Here is a 21,910-nt window from a genome sequence, read left to right as displayed (position 1 = left end):
GTGGTGCGCTAGGGAGCCGGGAGTAGGGGGTGGGGCTGGATTTAGTAGGGGACCTGCGGGCCGGGGCCGGGGCCGTCTCCGGTCGCGTGAGCCGGTTCTTCTCCCTCCGTCGATTCGGAGGAGCCGGGGCGACCTCGGCCTCCAGCGTCTCCGGTGAACTGACGCGGGGGTGGCGGCCGGGATGGTGGTGCTGGGCTTACTGCAAGCGGGCAGGTCGGTGCTGGGGCAGGCTATGGAGCAAGTGACAGGAGGCAACCTCCTATCCATGCTACTCATTGCCTGCGCCTTCACGCTCAGCCTGGTCTACCTGCTCCGCCTCGCCGTCGGCCACCTGGCCCCACTGCCGCCTGGGGCGGTACGTGCAACCCCCGGGGGTTCTGGAGGGGGACGATGCGACCAGGGCGACTGAAGGGCTAGCCGGGGTCTGGAACCGCGGTGGTGCTGGGCTGGGCAGTGGCGGCGGGCGCGCTGGGGGCTGGGGATGGGGTGGGGGAGGGTGGCAGCGGCAATGATGCTGGTGGCGCTGGCGGTCGCGACTGCCTTGACTATGCTGGGCTTGCTGCTGGGCGCCCCGATGTCGGTCGCGTTTCTGGTGGTGGCCGCGTGTCTGGTCCTGGCTGGGGTCGTGCTTGCCTCGATTGTGGTCGTAGTGCTGGCAGTGTTGGCCAAGGCACTGGTGGCCCTAATGGCCACGGCCGGATCCGGTGGCTGCGGCCCTGGCTGTGGCGCTGAGCGTCCGGTTGGCTGTGCTGGCCGCCGCAGGGGGGTTTCGGGCCTGGTGGGGGCCCTGGTGGTGATGTTTCTGGCAGCTTCGGCCCTGCTGGCCGTCTGGTGGCCGTCATCCTGGTGGCCGTCATCCTGGTGGCTACCCTTGTGTGGTTCAGTGTCCTGTGGGCTGTGTCATTACCTCTAATGGCGATTTACATCAGTATGAAAGGAGCTATGTTTAGTTTGGTAGAGTGAGAGTGACTGGAGTGTTGTAGGGACCTTCCTATGATGCTAATAAAATACCAGATCCTCTAACTTAGCGGCTTTACTGACCACTAGCTTCATGCTTCCCTAATACATTTGATGAAGGCATTCTTAGCCAGACAAACCAAGTAGCCTTTAAAACGACCCTTTTACTGACAATGGAATATATAAACTATTGACCAAGTAGTTTTAAAAATTATTTTTGTTTGAACCATAACAGACATGAGGCAGTTTGGTTTTTTTTCCGGCAGTTTTTTTTTTTCCTACATGTGGTATTTTTGAGGAAGTGTTATTTGTCTTTGGAAAGACAAAGGTAACTTTCGTGTTTTAAGATTGTTGCTGCTATTGTCCAAAAGAGTGAGTTTGTAGAGCTCCTTACTATTTGAGACCATGAAAGATATGAGGAGTATTATCCTTTTTTATCATTCCAAGTTTGATTTCCAGGAGACTTGATGTTGTAATCTGCAGGTCTCATTTTGGGGCATCTGAAGTACCTTTTATAGTGTGTGCTAAAATGTTCCTGCTAAAACTGATCTACTCTCTGTGTAGAATCAACAGATCTAGATCATTTGTTGAGAGAAGCATGAAATGTGTTTTGTTTACTGATCAGTGTAGCTTCTTAAACATTTCCCTTCTTTCCCTCACATTACTTTGTCTTTTTCCCTACCTTCTTTAGTCAAGATTTTGGGACTAAAATTGTGAGTGGTAGTAGAAATAAGTGGTGAAGAAACCATAGTTTGACTTTTCTGTTTTTTTCTACTAATGATTAGGATAGTTGCCTAGAGCCACTAATAATACTGGGCATATTCTAGAAAGTGTTCAGCATTTATAATTGCAACGCCTTGGTGTTTGTCTAGTCGTTTATCTTATACTAGGTTTTGAGTTTCTGCTATTTTTTTTTGCGGTACGCGAGCCTCTCACTGCCGTGGGCTCTCCCGCTGCGGAGCACAGGCTCCGGATGCGCAGGCCCAGCGGCCATGGCCCACGGGCCCAGCCGCTCCGCGGCATGTGGGATCTTCCCGGACTAGGGCACGAACCCGTGTCTCCTGCATTGGCAGGTGGTCTCTCAACCACTGAGCCACCAGGGAAGCCCTCTGCTCTTTTTACTATGGCTATTCTGCTAAGGTATTTGCGGTTTGTTTGTTGTTAAGTTACTTTTGGTGCTTAATCTTTTGGTAACTTTTTTTGTTTTGTTTTTGTTTTTGTTTTTGTTTTTTTTGCGGTACGCGGGCCTCTCACTGTTGTGGCCTCTCCCGTTGCGGAGCACAAGCTCCGGACACGCAGGCTCAGTGGCCACGGCTCACGGGCCCAGCCGCTCCGCGGCATGTAGGATCCTCCCAAACCGGGGCAAGAACCCGTGTCCCCTGCATCAGCAGGCGGACTCTCAACCACTGCGCCACCAGGGAAGCCCTTGGTAACTTTTTAATATTAAAGACAAGTTTCTTTTTTTTTTTTTTTAGTCACGAAACTAAACTGAATGTTTTGTAATAGGAAATGTAAACTGGAAGGGTTTTTTTTGTTTTGTTTTCTTGTAGAAAAGTCCACCATACATTTTCTCTCCAGTTCCATTCCTTGGACATGCTATAGCATTTGGGAAAAGTCCAGTTGAATTCCTAGAAAATGCATATGAGAAGGTAAGTCTTCCAGATCATTAGAGGAAAAGAAATGAGTGCTTTTCCAATTTTCTTTTAAATGGCAGAACATTAAAAAAACGTGTAATCTTACGCTTATTCCCAGTATAGGAAACCGATAAAATTGGAGCTGCTCTGGTTTAAGAGCTGGAGGGGCCTTGGAGACCCTTTTATGTTCTTCCATGTCCTGGGATGATCTCTGAGGAAATCTAGTTCTGGCAACTATGGTTTAAAAACCACTGGCCTCAATTTTGTATTCACTGATCATAGTTAAAGTTGATACTAACTGACCCTTCTTTTTCTTAACCATGCGTCTGTGGAATTTTCTAACCTGCTCTACGTGTCTTCTGTGACTTCACTTCCACTTGGGTGACCCACACAGCACTGTGGCCCCTCAAATCTTTGCCCCTCTCCTCCCCGATGAGCTTTCTCGTGCCATTTTAGCCATTTGCTCCACAGTGCCTCTTTGAACTTGTCACTCTTACCTGTTTTACCTCCACAGTATTAATTTAGACACCCTATTCTCAGAGCACAACTACTTCTCCTGGTTAGCCTCTCCAACTCCTTCCATTATAACCATTCTTTGACCTCATTAGATGGTCCAGTCCACTGTTCCACTTACTTTGTCCTGCTCCATCAGCCTTCGTTATGTTCCTTCTTTTTACACGTTGGGACCATGGTCTATCATTTCAGTTACACTCTCGCCAGTACCTTAAATTTCCTTGCCCCTGGCTGTTCGTTGTGCTTTACCTGGTAAAAATCCAACCTTGGAGGGAGCCTAATAGTCATTTTTCATTCCTTGTACCAGATTAGGTCCTTCTAATTTCGTGATTGCCTACCTTGAATGAACTTTGAACACTGCTCAACAGTCCTATTATCTTTCTGTGGTTGGCTCACTTTCCCACTCAGCACAATGACTATTCAAACCTTCACTTTTTGAAACTTCTAAATCTTCCTCCCTCTCTCTATTAAATCAGATGACTTTGTCTCCTTTGTAAAGAGAGATTAAAAACCAGTGGGAATTCCTTGACGTTCCCAATTTCAAACATACAAATCTACTTATAGCAATACATATATAAAATAGTATTCTCTTTTCTTCCTATTACATTAATAATTCTGAAACAGTTAACTTTGTGCAGTACTTAGTGCTTTATATATATTATCTCACTGAAGCTCCACAAAAATACTTTCAGGTATATCCATTTTATAGATGACAAAACTGAGAAACCGGTTATTTAATTTGTTCTTGGGCTCACTGCTAGCTAGTGACCAAGCCAGGATTAATACGTGGTCTGATACCCGAGTCTGTGCTTTTAATGATGATGTTGATACTACTACTAATAATAGAAACCACTTAAATTATACTTATGATGGCCAATGCACTGTTTTCTTTTATGTATATATAATATATGATGACGAGATATATATATATATATATATCATGGTATATATATCAAAAAATATATATGTATATACTTAATCTTGACAACAGTTCTGTGAAGTAGGCATTATTATTATTATTCCCATTTTATAGGTGAGGGAAACTGAAGCACAGCAATGTTAATTTCTCTGACTGTAGGACCAAGGTCACAGCTAATATGTGGAGGAGCTGGGATTTGAACCTAGGCAATCTGGCTCCAGAATCTTGTGCTCTAGCCCACTATATGCTGTCACCTTGATTTCATTACACTATTTTGCCTTCTATGGGAGATTAAACTCTCCATCCCTCTTTTGTCACAGGAACCTTCTGCTATTGTTTCTTCTCTCTATAGTTGACTTCTCTCTCAACTAGATCTTTCCCATTTTCTCTGGAAAGTTCTCAAAGGTCACCCATTTAAAAAGACCAAAGCTTCTCTTGGCCACTCAGTCTCCTCTCATGTCCCTCCCCCTGCAGCGAGTTGTCTGTACTTAGTCCCTATTTCCACACGTCCTATTTACTTACTTTTTAGTCCACTCTAGTCTGTCTTTTGGCCCCTTCACTAATGAGCTCCATGTCCTAATCCAATGAACTTGATTTTTCAGCTCTATTTGTCAGTGATGACCACGCCCTCCTTAAGTGTGGCTTCTCTCATTTTTTCTTCTACTTCTGTGACTACTTCTTCTCTAACTCATTTGTGGGCTCACGCCTGGCCATTTACTCTTGGGGTTCACTGAGGTTTGGTCCTTGGCCTTTATTCTTTCCTAGATGATCTTGTCTCTACCTGCAGCTTCAGTTATTAGCCAGATATAGATAACACCCAAATTAATGTCTCTGGTTCAGGTCTCTTCTCTGATCTTCAGACCTGGATATCCACCTCCCACATGATTCTTTCTTAGTTGACCAAAGGCACCTGAAATCCAACATTTTTAAAGTCTGACCCTTGATTTTTCTCTCTCCAATCCTGGTTGTCCAATTTGCTTCTCTCACCATTGTTCTCCCAGTTTTGCAATGTGCCAGAGGCCTAGGAGTCATTCTTGATACTTCTCCATCAATCAGTCCATTGCCAAGTCAGCAGGTTCTCTCTTCAAAATACTTCTGTATCCATCTGCTTCTGATCTCCACTGCTCCTCCATTACCTTGTCCCAAGTATTCATCATCAGTTTCCTGTAACAGGCTCACTGGTCCTCTGGCTCTCCTTTAGCTCCTGTCCCTCTCCTCTCCATACAGGAGCCAGAGGGATCTTTCTTTTAAAATATGCACAGATTAGTCTCTTTCCCATGCAGTTTAAAATCTTGCATCACATTTCATTGCTTGCAAGGATAAAACTTCCCTAATATGGCTTACAAGGCTCTGTATGCTCTCGGCCCTACCAGACTCTGCCCTCATCTCATCCTTTCCCTCTCTTTCTCTCACCTTTAGGACCTTTGTGCAGGCTCAGCCATCAGGCTAACTGCTACCATCCTTCAGGTCTCAGCTCAGGTGTCTTTTTCTCTTTGTAGTCTCCCTTTGATCATTCTCTCATCGCAGAGTTGCTTTCTGTTATGTAGTACTTCTCACATTTGCAGTTTTACATTTGTTAATGTGATTATTTGATCAAGTTGTAACTTTTTCAATAGACTAAGTTTCATGAGTCACAGACAGTATTTTTGTTCATGATTGTATCCCCAGTGCCTACAGTCTGCAATAGTAATCAGAAAACTGCAAAGTATTTAACACAACTTGATTAACAAAAAATTAAAAATGAAATCATTCCGTGTTGGTGAGATAGTGGTAACATTGATAACTAAATAAACCTCTGGTGTCTTCATATAGCAAGTGCTGTAGGAAAGGTCATATCCTTTGGCTACTCCTGTAAATTTATCTTTAACCAAAGGGGAAAAAATCTATATTCTCAGAGATATTCATTATATAATTATCTATAATGAGTAAAAAATGGACACATCAACCATAGTGAAAGAACAGTTAACATATGATGTCTGTGTAAAAGATAGAAAATATTTTCAACATAGTGAAAAAAGCAGAGTAGAAAGTTTTATTTATATTTTATTTGCAACTGAATGAATATAATTTGGGCAAAGACTGGGGGAAGAATTGTATTAAGGTTTATGAATGTTTTAATTTTCAGCAATGTATTATTTTGTTATTTAAGATGAGTGTCTTAGCACTGCAGATTTTTTGATAACATCACTATGGGTACTTTTCTCACTTTAGTATGGACCTGTATTTAGTTTTACCATGGTGGGCAAGACGTTTACCTACCTTCTGGGGAGTGATGCTGCTGCACTGCTTTTTAATAGTAAAAATGAAGACTTGAATGCAGAAGATGTCTACAGTCGTCTGACAACACCTGTGTTTGGGAAGGGAGTTGCCTATGATGTGCCTAATCCAGTAGGTGACACTGTTATCTTGAAGAAAGACAAATCTATACTATAATATTTATAGCTAGTAGTATAAATTATATATCTAAAGTATAGAAGCAATTTATTCTTTGACTCAAAAATCTGAAGACTCATGAGACAGTTAAAAGAAGGAAAACCATGGGTAGCTGACAAAGAATGGGTATTTTGTCTTATAGTTGCTGGCATGGACTAAGCAGTTTTAAAGGGCTTCCTGTACAAAGAAATAGAATCAATGAGAACTTAGCGTATAAGGATTTGATTTGAGCAAGTAAGAAGAAAAATCCCATTATTTCATCAGGAGGGCCTCCTACCTTCCTACTCCCACCTGAAATTTTAGCATAAGAGCTCTTTTGAGCTAGAGATTGTTGGCTTTAGAAGTTTGTGTGATTTCTTCCCTCCCCCAAAGTCAAATATTAAAGTGCTGCAATTTGATGTAAAATGCAAATCAGATAATTAGCCCAATTACTAGGTGTGGGCTCTGGCTGTGAACGTACCATGCATTACCTGATACCCTAGTATAGCAGGTAAGAATTGACATTGAGTGTTGCTTCTGGGGATTGAGGAGGTGTGGGCGAATGAATAGCTGTCCTCAAGACCAAAAGCAAGAGCCTTGGGCAATCCCTCTGGTTGGATATATCTATTCATTTTCCACACAGCTTATCAGATTCTTAAAATAGAACTGCCCCAAAGGGCTAAAAACATTCTTTGTCTTAGTGTGAATTTATTCCGACTGTATTACATTCTAATTAAACTTTTGGAAGATAGCATAAGTGAGGAATGGTATTTGTTTGGGAATAGATGGGAGAATACGTGAAGGAGGATAAAAATATTAGCAAAACGTAATGGACTTTTGGGAGATTGTGTTGGCATCTGGGTTGGGTTGGAAGACTAGAATATAACAGAATAGGACTAGTGAGCCATGGAGTCAGGAGTGGGGAAAGCGTGTATCTATAAAAAGGAAGGCAGGAAGTGGGATTCCTAATTTATCATTTGTCTTGGGCCTGCGTAGCAAGTGTCTTCTACGTGTTACTTCAGATATATGCATAGATGCTTTAAATTTCCCATATCTGGTGTGTAGTTAAGAAAATTATTTTTATTTTCAATTTTTCAGAAGATTGTTTTCTTTGAGTGTTAAAGAGTTATAATAACCCAAATGAATCTTATGATAAAACAAAATTGTGTTTTAATTCTTATATACCCTTAATATTTTGAAGGTTTTCTTGGAGCAGAAGAAAATGTTAAAAAGTGGTCTTAACATAGCCCACTTTAGACAGCATGTTTCTATAATTGAAAAAGAAACAAAGGAGTACTTTCAAAGTTGGGGAGAAAGTGGAGAAAAAAGTAAGCAAAATGTTTTGGTTTTGCATTTGTCCTAATATGGCTACTTTTCTGTGACTAGAAATCTTAAGAGTGCGTGTGGGGCTTCCCTGGTGGCGCAGTGGTTGAGAGTCCGCCTGCCGATGCAGGGGACGCGGGTTCATGCCCCGGTCCGGAAAGATCCCACATGCCACGGAGCGGCTGGGCCCGTGAGCCATGGCCACTGAGCCTGCGCGTCCGGAGCCTGTGCTCCGCACTGGGAGAGGCCGCAACAGTGAGAGGCCCGCGTACCGCAAAAAAAAAAAAAAAAAAAAAAAGTGACGTGTGTGTGTGTGTGTGTGTGTGTGTAAAAAGCAAACTACACCATATGTAAAACCACCTTAGATTTAATGAAATGAACATGTTATGATTACCGTGGAGTTAAAAGACCCGAGAGGAAGTGATTACACTAAGTCCCCTACATACGAACCTTTAAGTTGCGAACTTTCAAAGATGCGATTGTGCGCCGTATGCCAGCTGTTGTACTGTACTACTGTACTTTTCAAGGAACTGTACTGTAAGATTAAAAATGTTTTCTTTATTTTTTGTGTTTGTTTTTTATGTATTATTTGTGTGAAAAGTATTATAAACCTATTACAGTACAGTACTATATAGTGAATTGTGTTAGTTGGGTACCTAGGCTAATTTTGTTGGACTTACGGACAAATTGGACTAACGAATACACCCTTGGAACAGAAGTTGTTCATATGTAGGGGACTTACTGTATTGCTGCTCATTTAGCAAACCTTAAAATGGGTTAATTAATGTGTGTATTATTTAGCTCATTTATGTGAATAATATAAAAATGATTCATAATTGAATTTTGAAATAAACTGAATGTAAAACTTACATTCAAGGTCATTTTAATATAATAAATAAAATAAAAATTTTTGAACTCCCAATGGGCAAGTAGAAGTCTAAATGACTTAATTATATATGTATTACGTTATTTTTCTCCTATTGTATGGGAATGATTTATTCCAAGAAAAAAGTAAATTTAAATACATAAGCTTACTGTACCACCAAAAGTGTGATTTTAGCTGTTCCCAATAGAAATCTTTAAAAAATGTATGCTTTCTCGCATTATATAGGGAGTATATTGAATGTAACTTAAAATTCTTTGGATTCTGTGAATCCAGTTTTTATATTGGACTGCAGTAATTGTTGCCTTCAGAGACAATTGTCATACTCATAGCAGGAAGCAACATCTGCCTACAGGGCAGTAAGACCTCTGTGTAGGTCACCACATTCTGGGTCTGGTCTTCAGCTTCTATAAAAGGTCCAGAACCTGGTTTTATTTAATATACCTAAAGTTCATGGGACATATTTCCTATTCTACAAGAAGCTGATGCATGAACTGGAACTCCAACTGAATAAATACAAGTGAGTATAATTATGGTACCAAGAACCCCAGAATATTTGCTGAACTTCTCTTTTTTGGCAATCTAATTAGAAAGCCAAATGATAACTGGAAGTTCGTTTGGTGAACATGGAATTAAAGAACAGGATATTGATTGGGTAATTGTTAGGACTTTTAAAGTGTCACCCAGATGTGCTTGCCTGATGCATCTGTCTCTAATGTTTGGATATACAAGTTGGTGGTTACAGTTTTCTTTTATGTATGGTCAAGACCAGTTTTTTTCTGACCTTTGAGTTTCTCACTTTTCAGTTTTTTTCCCACTTTTGACCTGGGGAATAATCCATTCTTCAGCCTTTGGACTGCTATTCCTTGGAAAGCACCTTATTATTGTCCCCATATGCACTAAATAACCTTTTTACTGCCTTTATTATACTGTGATCTGTAACTCAGATAACCACATTCATTTTTTTTTTTTAACCACATTCATTTCTATCTTCATTTTACCTTTTCAAGATTAAGGGCTCATGAGTATGAGTGAGGTTTTAGATACCTTTGTGGCATCTATTTTGGCTGTCCAGAGAGTTGGGGTGCCTCCCATCATTTGGTTTCTTGCCTCTCTTTGTTGTAGCCACATATTTATAGGCTTTTTTTGATGGTATGAATAGGATCTTGTTGGTTCCTGAGTTAAGTTTTTATTCTCATTTCCTTCACAGTACTTTTATATCTCTAAGAAAACAGAACATTGTAAAAGAATTTTTGGCAAAAGTAATGGGAATGATCTTTTCCCCTCTAGATTTGTTTGAAGCTCTTTCTGAGCTCATAATTTTAACAGCTAGCCATTGTTTACATGGAAAGGAAATCAGAAGTCAACTCAATGAGAAGGTGGCACAACTGTATGCAGATTTGGATGGAGGTTTTAGCCACGCAGCCTGGCTCTTGCCAGGCTGGCTCCCTTTGCCTAGTTTCAGGTATGGATAAAGAAACAATACTTGGTCATTTCACTTTGTTTAATTACTGTAGTGTTGGTTGGTTTTGTATTGACAAAGATAAAAATTAAATATAAAACAAACAAATTGGGGGAGATTATAAGCCTCCATTCTTCTGTAAGCATTCGATATTTCTTTACACAGTGAGCTTATTTAAGTTTCAGTTAATTAGAAAAGTAATTTGTTGTCTATCTGTTCCGATATTTTAAAACCTACTTATCTCACATATTCCTTGTATGCAGGAGGGTTTCTCAACTCTACCTAAAAGTGATACAGCCCTTCTAAGCACTTGTTTGAAAGTATTTGACTAATTTGTGGTATATTGTGAAGTTTGTTTTGAAGTGTTAGTACCTTTCTTTAATTTTCTGTCTCCTTGACAGCTCTATTGTTATCTCCTTAAGAGCAAGGATGTCTGTGATACAGAGAAACATTGCTCATAGGACTTGACAAGTAGCTTAGTGTCTTGCATATTAGTAGTCTCTCTGTGCCTTTGTTGATTCATTTCTGTTCAGGTGAAAAATGGGGATTTATTCTGATGCTAAATCCTGCAGAAGAACCAGAGTGACTCTGTCTGCTTCAAGAATTAATTTGGTTAAAATTGGAATTTCATGTTAATGTAAAAGAGTATTCTGCTTTCTCTTAAACTGGAAAATGGTTATAACGGAATAATCATTTGAGTCTTATTTTAGACTTTTAGTTAGAACACAGGTAGTGTGTAAAGAATCAGGGATATGTATGTTAAAACACATTTCCTGCCCTTAAGGACCTTAGAAATCCCTAACAATTTAAGATTTTCATGGCTTCTTTTTTTTCTCTTGGTTCTGAGTTTTGTCAGTTTGATACCTGAAAGTATTACCTTATTTTTTAAAGTCATTTTCATGTTTGAATTACAGACGCAGGGACAGAGCTCATCGAGAGATCAAGAATATTTTCTATAAGGCAATCCAGAAACGCAGAGAATCAGGAGAAAAAATTGATGACATTCTCCAAACTTTACTAGATTCTACTTACAAGTAAGAGCTCTTCAGATCACATATTAAACTGAAGCAGGAAATTTTTTACACATTAAAACATAGTTAAATAATATGTACATTTAAAAAGTAATAATGCTGGCAAAATTAGTAGCTATGACCTTTGAACTTTTTAAATGGATGAAACATAAATTACTGGGATCCTGTGCCTTACTGGAATCCCAGTACTGTGCATGGTGAAAAGTTTGCTAGTAAACCTCAATGAAGTCTTTTGTAACCAGTATCATATTTTCTATTGGTCTCTTTTCCCTAAAGGAAAAAAAAAAAATCTGACTTGTGATGGGCAAATGCAAGAGAAAAATGAATTCATTTTGACCCTTTATATAAAGGTTGAGACATGAAATGTGTCTGCCAAATGTTAAATTTAAATTTGTGTATGCGGTCCATTCTTTAGGGATGGGCATCCTTTGACAGATGATGAAGTAGCAGGCATGCTTATTGGATTGCTCTTGGCGGGGCAGCATACATCCTCAACTACCAGCGCCTGGATGGGCTTCTTTTTGGCCAGAGACAAAACACTTCAAGAAAAATGTTACTTAGAACAGAAAACAGTCTGTGGAGAGAATCTGCCTCCCTTAACTTATGACCAGGTTTGTTGGATTTTCAGTTTCATTGCTGCCTATGACACTGAGTATGTGTGGCTAATTTTTAAAGGGGACAATTTGGGATTTTCTATATACTATAGATTAAATTGATTAGATTCTTTATTTTTAGAAAATTCCCCATATCCTTCCCTGAAATGTCCTAATGCTGGATACAGTTTCCTAGTATTCTTTTGAGGATTTTTGCATCTATATTCATAAAGGATAGTGGTCTGTAGTTTTATTGTTATGTCTTTGACAGGTTTTGGTATCAGAGTATTACTGGTCTCAGAGAATGCGTTTGGAAGCATTTTCTCCTCTTACTTTTTGGAAGACTTTGTGAAGGATTGGTGTTATTTCTTTCTTACGTGTCTGGTAGAATTCACCAGTGAAGCCATCTATGTCTGTGCTTTCTTTGTGGGAAGTTTTTTGATTACCAATTCAATGTCTTCACTTCTTACAGGTCTATTCATATGTTCTGTTTCTTTTTAAGTCAGTTTTGGCAGTTTGTGTCTTTCTAGGAATTTGTCTATTTCATCTAGGTTGCCTAATTTGTTAGCATACAATTGTTAAAGTATTCTCTTAGCATCCTTTTTATTTCTATTAGGTCAATAGTGATGTCTCTTCTTTCATTCCTGATTTTAGTAACTTTTAAAGTGATAGCTTAATTGATACATAATTCAGATAGTATAAAATCTACCCACTTAAAGTATACAATTCACTGGTTTGTAAAATATATTCAGAATTGTGAAACCATCATCACAATTTCATTTTAGAGTATTTACATCACTTCCAGAAGAGAGCCGGTACCCATTAGCAGTCATGCTTCATTTCCCCTGCCCCTGGCAACCACTAATCTACTTTTTGTCTCTATGGATTTGCCTATTCTGGACATTTCATATGAATGGAATCATACAATATGTGGTCTTTTGTGACTGGCTTCTTTCACTTAGCATGTTTTCAAGGTTAATCCATGTTGTAGCATGTATCAGTACTTCAGTCTGTTTTATTGCCAAGTAATATTCCATCGTATGGCTGTACCACATTTATTTATCTCTTCATCAGTTGATCGACATTTGGGTTGTTTGCATCCTCTGGCTACTGTGAATAACACTGCTCTAAACATTTGTGTATAGGTTTTGAAAAAGCTGACATTGATGATTTTTGCTAATGTTTTCATTTTTTAGATGAGTGAATTTTTGAAGGTCCTTACCATGCCATTCTTCGGAGTGATCTGTTATCTTGCCTTCTTTTTCTTTACTGACCATGGACAAAAATAAGACAAGATATTCCCAGTTACCCTGAACTTGTTTGTCCTGTTGAAGTATGTTAAGTATTTTTAAAACTTGGGAAATTTTTTTCTCTTTTTAGCTCAAGGACCTAAATTTTCTTGATCGCTGCATAAAAGAAACATTAAGACTTCGACCTCCTATAATGACCATGATGAGAATGGCCAAAACTCCTCAGGTGAGTCTTCTGGCTAGATCTTTTCCTCTGTGCCCCCAGTTGTTATTTATCAAGAAGAAATATCATAATATCAAAGAGAATTTTTTAAATTAAAAAAGAATAATCACTTCTACATAATTTTCAGTTTTACATATTTTAAATGTATAAATATTTTTACATAATTGCAGACAGTATACATGCTCATCTGTTCTCCCTACATTTTAATTTAACAATTAGGGTTTTTTAAAATGGAAGTATATTTTTTTCTTGGTTTTTAAAATAACATATGTGTTGTTGTAAAAAATTGTAACAGTGTGGAAGTGTGTAAATTGGATTGTGAAAGGTTCCTTGAAATCCCACCCCTACCCCCAAGGCATTATCACTTTTTAAAATTTGTGTATATACTTCCAGCCCAATGTGTGTTATTTGGAAATCATCTTGAGTTAAAATAATTTTTAACTGGCCTATCATGTAGCCAGTTTAAAAATATATGTATATTTCATGTATATTAATGCTTTGTTACACAATGGTCTGATTATTTGTTAGAATATTTTTAAATTATCTAGTGAAATGTGTTGCTTTCATTTGTAGACTGTGGCAGGGTATACCATTCCTCCAGGACATCAGGTGTGTGTTTCTCCCACTGTCAATCAAAGACTTAAAGACTCATGGGTAGAACGTCTGGACTTTAATCCTGATCGCTACTTACAGGACAATCCAGCATCAGGAGAGAAGTTTGCTTATGTGCCATTTGGAGCTGGTAAGATGATCACATTTGACACTTGAAATGTTTGTTCTGATAACATATTTGTGCCTGTCAGAATAATCCATGTGAAGTTTATTTACAAATATCTTTCCCTTTCCTCATAGGGACATTCCTGCAAACATCTGTAGGAGTGTAATCTTTGCAGGTTGGAAAAAATATTTCATTTGTACTAAAGGAAATAGTTCTGTGAATCCTTACAATGTTCTATTACCTTCTAACCTATCTAGTTTTATCAGTTCTAATCTTTATAGTCCACCCTGTTTTCCCTTATCATAGTATTTAAAGCTCCTTGTGAATTCTGTTTTAAAGAACCATTGGAGTTAGCACACCATTTGGGCAATTATTTCAGGCTAAATATGATGAGACAATCAGCATTTCAGAAAAGAGCAATGGCATGGAAGCTTTTCTGGATTGTTAGTGAACTTTTTGGTTCTCTGCCTATATATCCTGATGATAAGATGGTCTTTAAATTTGGGCAGGTTGTGCATAGGTATGCAAACCTCTGCATTTCAATTAAGATCCTAAAATGACACAGGCAGACTCTCGTTCCTCCAATAATTTCTCCATTCACTGGTACTTTGTACAGATTAAACTATATTCTATGAATTATTTGTTTTTCCAAAGAGATCATTTAAGTGACATGACATTTTTGTCATTGGTCACACCTTTTCCATACATAAATGAAAGTATAAAGTCCTTTGGGAACTTCAGATCTTAATAACTATTTAGTAAAGAAATTCAATAACGGTATATGATATAAATATCAATAAAAGAGTCAAAGATTGTTCAAGTAGTTGGAAGGGGCATTAGTTCTCCAGCCCAAATTCTGCCCCATTTCTAAACTGACAATTATCTGGCTTTTATCTGGGGTTAGTGCACTCCCCATTGGTTAACAGCTTAGTCCCACAAGACTGTCCCTCACCACTTTAGATGCCAATTACAAGTCCAGGTTGGCACCTGTTTTTCTGACCAACTGGCTATAAATTCGAGGTTCTCTAGATCCCCTTCTTGGGGTTCCATAATTTGTTAGAATGGCTCACAGAACTTAGAAAACTTTATTTACTAGACTACTGGTTTACTATAAAAGTATATAACTCAGGAATAGCGTGATTGAAGAGAAGCATAGAGCAAAGTAGAAGGAAGGGGTACCCAGCTGCCAAGCCCTCTGTGGGTATGCCACCCTCCCAGCACCTCCACATGTTTACTATCCTCGAAGCTCTCTGAACACTGTCCCCTGTCCTGTCCCTTCCCTGTACTTCTGTAGGGATTTTGTGGAGGCTTCATTACATAGGCACGATTGATTAAATCGCTGGTCATTGGTGATAAATTCAACCTCCAGACCCTCTCTCTCCTGGAAGCTGGGGGGTATTGCTGAAAGTTCCAACCCTCTAATCACGTGGTTGGTTCCCCTGGCAGTCACCTCATTAGCAAACTCAACTGTGGTTGAAAGGGGCTTGTTACGAATAACAAAAGGCTCTTTTCCTCTTTGACCTTTATTGCTCTTTTCACTTAAGAAATTCCACAGGTTTGAGGAGCTCTGTGCCAAGATGGAAGACTAAATACGTATTTCTTATTGCAATCCACATTATCACAGTTGCCATACCTTAGTATTAAAGTCAGATTTGAAGTCAGTTTTAAGTCCTGCAACTTGGTTCGTCTTGTTAAGGATCGCTTTGGATATCTTAGTCCTTTGCATTTCTGTATGCATTTTATAATCAGCTTGTCAGTTTTTACACGTATATGACCTTTTAAATTTTGATGTGTTGCTATTTTTGGTTTATTAAATTTCTTTTTCTTCCATTATCATTTGTAATGACATTTAAAGTTTTGATTGGAAGGTTCATATTAACTTTTGACTATGGCTCTCTTGGGACAGAAGTTAAGAATATTCTAGTATATTTCCAAACTAGATTATCATCGTATGTTTCAAACCTTACTTATTTTTAACCTAGATAGATGTTAGGTTTCAAATAAACAATTGGAAAAATGATTGTATAATTACCCATGTGCTGTTTCCCCTAATAACAGACATTAAAAATCTCTTGGGATTTTTATTAGTTATTTACATTCTTTTGAAAAGAATACGTCATCTTTTTACTATATATCTGTATATCTGCTATTCACCTTAGCTGTAGATAAACAAATTTTATCATTCCAGGCTCAAAGACATGAGAAAGAATTTCAGCCGACTGTTATGGAAATGTTTTCTCTTACAGGGCGTCATCGTTGTATTGGGGAGAATTTTGCTTATGTTCAAATCAAGACAATTTGGTCCACTATGCTTCGTTTATATGAATTTGATCTCATTGATGGATATTTTCCCACTGTAAATTATACAACAATGATTCACACCCCTGAAAACCCAGTTATCCGATACAAACGAAGATCAAAATGAAAAAGGCAGCAAGGAACTAAAATGTGAAACATCACTGTAAACTGCGAAAGCATTGAAGAGAATGAAGTTTACGAAACAACTCCCAGTGTACTTTTTTTTGAGTGTGTAATTTTAAAAGACAGCCAACTTAACTTACAGTTTTTATATTTTAACTGAATGGTTCCATCAAATCCAATGGCATTTCAGAAATTTCCCAATAGTCTTATGATGGATAAAGGAAAACTGTAAGTTTCTATATAGTTGATTTCCTTTCCTTTAAGGAAATCAGGCTCATTAGTTTGGGGGGGATCTTTGGTAATTGGCAGATTCTAAGTAACACAATTTCCAGGTATTAATTTTAAGAACATACATAGCTCTTGGCAAGTAAGTTCAGAGTGTTCAACTCTTGTACTAGATCTGCAAGTATAAAAGCCCAGTGAAATACTTGGAAGCCTTAGGTTTGTTGGGCAATGTATGTATGTATGTATGTGTAAGGATGGGTGGGTAGGGAATAAACTCCCCTTTAAAGCCTTGGATAAAAGAGAATCCTATTGTTTTGGTATGATGATATTTAGCAATGATGGAGCTATATTGTAGGGAAATATATTTGAAATAACTGGAAGCACTGTCTGTAGGAAATTGAGATCTATGACAATGACTAATTGTTTTTCCTAAAAAATAATTAATATGAAAGACTGCTTGTGTAACTTGATCTTATTACTAAATATTACATATTTATCTGTTTGATAAATTTGTATCTGGTTCCACATAGTTGCATCTGTGTGGAATTCCAAAATAAAGTCCTTGAGGGATAAGTTTTGTTCTCTTTGGCTCAAGGTGGTTCCTGCTTCCTCTCCAGAATCTAATTAGGGATGTTTCTTACTAGTTCTGTTAGTTTAGGTTAACAGGCTTTTTATTTTTTCTTTTTAAATACAAAATCTGAGATCAGGGAATCTGGCTTTAAGATAAGGGTAATACGAAGTAGGGGTCTTGGGAGTGTACCACTGGTCAAATTCTGTGAAGCCTGAGTTCAAGAATCAACTCAAATTATAACTGGAGACGTAACTATATGATACCTGTAACTTAACCACGTACTTTGTTATTATAGATGAGGTAAACATACTTTCCCCTATGTGTATTACAGTTCTGTTTAAAAGGCTGGAGGACTCATGTTAAACTCTATTTGTGAAGCTAAAATCTGTGTTGTTGAGTTTTTCACATTAAAATTATCTTTGAGAGTACAGTCTGCATTCACAAATTGTAAAGTGTGTGGTTCAATGAGTGGAATTTAGGATCTAGGAACTTGGATGGGAAAAAAGTTCCATCTTTATTTGTACTTATTTCAAACTGTAATTTAATATTTTCTTTATTTATGAATTTAGTCAACAAACCACACTAGTATTAACAGTACTCATGATTTTGCAAACAGAAATCACAGATACTTTTCATATCCCATTATAGATGTTGCAGATCTCTTGAAATATCTTTAACTTTTATCACTACTTTGACATTATGGTATTTATTATAGTTATTAGATCTGCTAGATCTTATTTCTTTACTCATCACAAAAATTTTTTTAAAGTTTGACTATTTCTATATACTTGGTTTCCTTTGCAATACTGTATATTTTATGTCTTTAAAAGCATTATTCTGAGAAGGGATCCATAGTTTCACAAGATTGCTAGAGAGGTTCATGGCACACACAAAAGTTAAAACTCTGGTAAGCCTGGTCCATGTTTAGTGAATAGTTTTAAGAAGACTTAAAAAGATTTAGTTTTTAACCACAGACCAATTATTGAGAAGCATTAACAAGTTTGACTGCAGAGGCCTAATGTCATAAGGACAGTGATGGTCAAATGATGGGAGTGAAATAGTAAGATTGATCAGAGCACTTGTTTATCTGCTCTTTTCTCCATTCTCTCTTAAGAGTAGAATTGCCTTGAATGGAAAGCTATGTTTAGCTAAAAATGGTTTTACCCACAACCTCCCCTCTTCAACTGTTTTAGAATACATTTGTAACTTCTAGAACTCCTTATTGGAACCCAGCTGCTAATATGGAAAATTTAGGTAATTTGAAATTTCCAAGAGTGTAGATTGCCTGTTTGTGTTGGTGTAAATCATAGAATATCTAATGGTAAGATAAAATCCTCTGGAAATAAATATCAAATACTGATGGCCATGTTATCAGGAGGACTCTAGTTAAGAAATAACATTGAGATCCATATTATCTCTGTGAAAGCATCTCACTCTGAATTTGGATTGGACAGCAGGAATACTGCTTAATTCTGCTGCATTGTGGTTAATAAAATTTAAGATTCTGTATTATCTTAGTGGGCATGGCTTTGTGAGGACACACCTTTGGATATAAGTAACCTTAAGCATAATAGGGCAAATATGGATTAATCATGAAAATACTCATTTGGCTTCTAAAAAACACTATATGTAGACTTAAAGTTGATAAAAAAGGCACATGGAAAAATTCTTTCTCCGTGTAGGGAAAGAAAAATCCCAATAGTAGCTAATTCTAAAATTAGGACAACTTTCTGAATCTCTAAATGCTACATACTTGAGATATATAATAAGGTGATACATACTACTGTAGGCTGAATGTCTGTATCTCCCCAGATTCGTATGTTGAAACCTAATCCCCAATTTGTTGGTATTTGTTAGTGGGGCCTTTGGGAGGTGATTAGGTCATGGCGGCAGAGCTTCACGAATGGGATTAGTGCCCTTATACCCTTATAAAAGAGACCTTGGAGAGGCCCCTTGCCCCTCTGCCACGTGAGGACACAGTGAGAAGATGGCAGTCTACAAAATCAGGAAATGGGCTCTCACCAGACATCAGATTTGCTGGCGCTTTGATCTTGGACTTGCTAGCCTCCAGAACTAGAAATAAATAGAAAAGAAATAAATTTCTATTGTTTTTATAAGCCACCCAGGCTATGGTATTTTGTCATAGCAGCCCGAACATACTAAGACATGCACCAAGAACTATGGCTCGTTAAAAGTGAAGAAGGTTCAAATACAGTGTAGTTAAAATGGTGAAGTCATTTTTATTTCAGTACTTGACAAAATATCCCATAAAATTCAAAACTTCTACCATTATACAAAAATAAGTCTCTACAAGTGATATTATCTGTCTTCATCACCAGTAGCAAATATATTAGGCAGAAACATATAACTTCAGTAGCCTTATAAGAAAAGTGCAGGACACCTCAAGCTACACATTCAACAGTAACATAATGCCAAAAGTTTAATCTTTTCACCCATTTGATAAATACACAAGGTTTATAATTTAATCATTTAAATTAGCATTCCACAAATATACATGTAATTTAATGATTATTGTGCATGAATACATACACAATGCTTATATGTACAAATTCCAGTTTGTTTTCATGTGCTGGCAAGGGATTTGTATACAATCATAAGCTGTGTTCAGATTGGTCCCATTGAATATCCACAATACAAAAGCACAAAAGAACCACTGATTTACAAAAGGGAATTTGTTTAAAATCACTTCGATTCATGATGTTTCAAAGGATTATCTTCTCATGCCAGCATGAAACTGAGTTGAACCTATAAGACAGGAACAGGATAATTCAATGATTTCAAATTAGATTGTGACTTATATCAGACTAGTTCATGACGGGCAGAAGATTATTACCCATCATTTTTTTTAAAATGCTTTGTTTTCCTCTAAAAAAGTCTTATTCAGACCTGAACTGATTTTTTTAAAAGGGATTTTTAATATATATTTAAAAGCCATTGTGGCTGGCTCCATAGCAATGCTAAGTGAGATTAATTTTAAGATTCTCTGTAAAATGCCCTGCAGGTTCAATGTTCTATACCTCTTGAAATATCTTTTGGTCTTCAAAATCTGGGTCTTGTGAAATTTAGATGCTCAAACCAACAAAGCCCAGCTATGATAATAAAAGTTTTCTACAACTACAAGTTTCTTGGGTTAGGTGATTTCTTGTATGAAGAGATAAACTACTAACTTAAATAACTGGTTATTAGTCCTATCTATTTTGTGGGAATAGTAGGAGAAAAGGGTCTCTAATAATAGTAACATACATACATACATATATATATATATATATAGACTTAAAGCTCATTAAATTAAAATGATTCAAAATCTTTGAATCGGAGTGAACTGAAGAGAGATGGGAAAAGAGATTTTTCTCACAATAAACAAGGAAGGGAATCCACTTCTACTAATAATGAAATTTTTCTGCGTGTGTTTTTGAGCAGAGAAAAATAAAACGTCATTCTTACAGTCTTTTGAATGGGATGGGTTCCTTGGATCATACGTAAGAGTACAAGGTCTTAGTAGAGATAATGGCTGCAGTAAGTGCTTAAAGTACTTGCGTCCTCCTCTCATCTCGCTATCCCTTATTTGCATGCCTCACGATGTATTACTTAGGAACAAGTTCTCTAGCAGACTGTGTAAGCTTCAGAGTACTTTGCACATTGGTGCTTGTCGTGCATTTCCCCTAATCAATCTTTTCAATGAGATGAGCAGAAATTTTGGGGGGCTGAGAATGGGATCCAGGGTGATAAATCATGTTTTGTCTTAAATTCCTAAAGTCTAGCCTGGTAACTCAGGCACTGAACTGTAAGATTTGATTATCCTAACGAGGAAGGTCAAGGCATTTCAGAAAGAGAAAGTGTTCCGGGTCTATCAAGCACTATGGTGCTGCCAATACTTGGTTAACCTGAGGGTACCTGACTGTACAGTTCCAAGTCGTCTCTGCAGTGCCTCTAGCCGAGTGATATAATCTGTCAGGGCTCTGTCAGGATCATAATTCTGAAGCTGAGAACATGCTAAGGAACCAGGATTTAAATCAGCTGGAGGACCTGGGTACCTATGAGATTAAAAATACAAACATGAATCCCAATTATCCAGAAACAATAAAAGTAACTCAGCCTACCACGACCCTGCCCTCAAAAGGTAGACCACTTGTACACTGCTCAATCTATATACCTCATACTACTGAGTCTGAATCATGTGGAAAGGAAAAAACTCTTCGATAAATTCAAAGCAGCTACTAAGTCATCAAAAGAATGTCCATCCAGTACACTGCCTGTCGCAGAGGCCATCAATAAAGGCTGCATATGTATAAATGCATCTTGCCCTGCAAACTTTAGAGGTGTTTTCAGAATTCCAGACTCTCAATTTTAGTTAATACCTTTCTCAATGTCTAGCCACAGCATACATACTAAATAACACTTGATCAGCTCTGCTTCCTATACCCTTGGAAACCAGTTACAAATTCAAAAACTGTTTTTGATTCTGAGCTTTAGATTATGTAACTAATACATAACTAAAGACACATTTAGCTATTTCAATGCAAAGAAGTCAAAGCCCTAACACTGTCCTTCATTCTCTGTTAAGTATTAGTATATTAGTATAGATTTCATCAAATTCTTACCTATTTTGAAATGGTAAAGGAGACCTTGGATAGTCCAGATCTGATCTTGAGCGATATGTACCATGTCTTGGTTCTCCATATAGCTCCAGCCCACCAGAAGAATGATAAAATGGGTCAGTCTTTTCGGCACCTAAAGTAATCCAAAATGTACCT

The 21,910-nt window shown here is 37.8% G+C and overlaps 2 protein-coding genes across 11 annotated transcripts in view; one reads left to right on the top strand and one right to left on the bottom strand.

Annotated features, from left to right (window-relative positions):
• Positions 1-34: 34 nt before the first annotated feature.
• On the top strand, positions 35-17,137 carry CYP51A1 (cytochrome P450 family 51 subfamily A member 1). The gene is made up of 10 exons (XM_030857322.2): positions 35-355; positions 2,508-2,606; positions 6,235-6,411; positions 7,637-7,763; positions 9,932-10,106; positions 11,018-11,137; positions 11,550-11,745; positions 13,108-13,203; positions 13,774-13,942; positions 16,165-17,137. Exons 1-10 carry the CDS (start codon positions 182-184, stop codon positions 16,341-16,343), a joined length of 1,512 nt encoding a protein of 503 aa, XP_030713182.1. The 5' UTR covers positions 35-181; the 3' UTR covers positions 16,344-17,137.
• A 2,218-nt stretch (positions 17,138-19,355) lies between these two features.
• AKAP9 (A-kinase anchoring protein 9) overlaps positions 19,356-21,910 on the bottom strand; it is a 144,712-nt gene continuing 142,157 nt past the window's right edge. For 7 of the 10 annotated variants that reach the window (XM_060304571.1, XM_060304578.1, XM_060304579.1 and 4 more), the window contains 3 exons: positions 21,758-21,908; positions 21,051-21,190; positions 19,356-19,901 (listed from right to left, as the gene is read on the bottom strand). In XM_060304571.1, coding sequence (XP_060160554.1) covers positions 19,867-19,901; positions 21,051-21,190; positions 21,758-21,908 — 326 coding nt within the window. In that variant the 3' untranslated portion in view covers positions 19,356-19,866. The remainder of the gene's footprint in view (positions 19,902-21,050; positions 21,191-21,757; positions 21,909-21,910) is intronic. The other 3 variants (XM_060304572.1, XM_060304575.2, XM_030857311.3) reach the window with 1 other exon arrangement.

This window comes from Globicephala melas, chromosome 9 (assembly GCF_963455315.2).
Source record: "Globicephala melas chromosome 9, mGloMel1.2, whole genome shotgun sequence".
Taxonomy (NCBI): domain Eukaryota; kingdom Metazoa; phylum Chordata; class Mammalia; order Artiodactyla; family Delphinidae; genus Globicephala; species Globicephala melas.
Note: the sequence above shows the minus strand (reverse complement) of the source record. Positions and strands in the feature narration are given on the sequence as shown.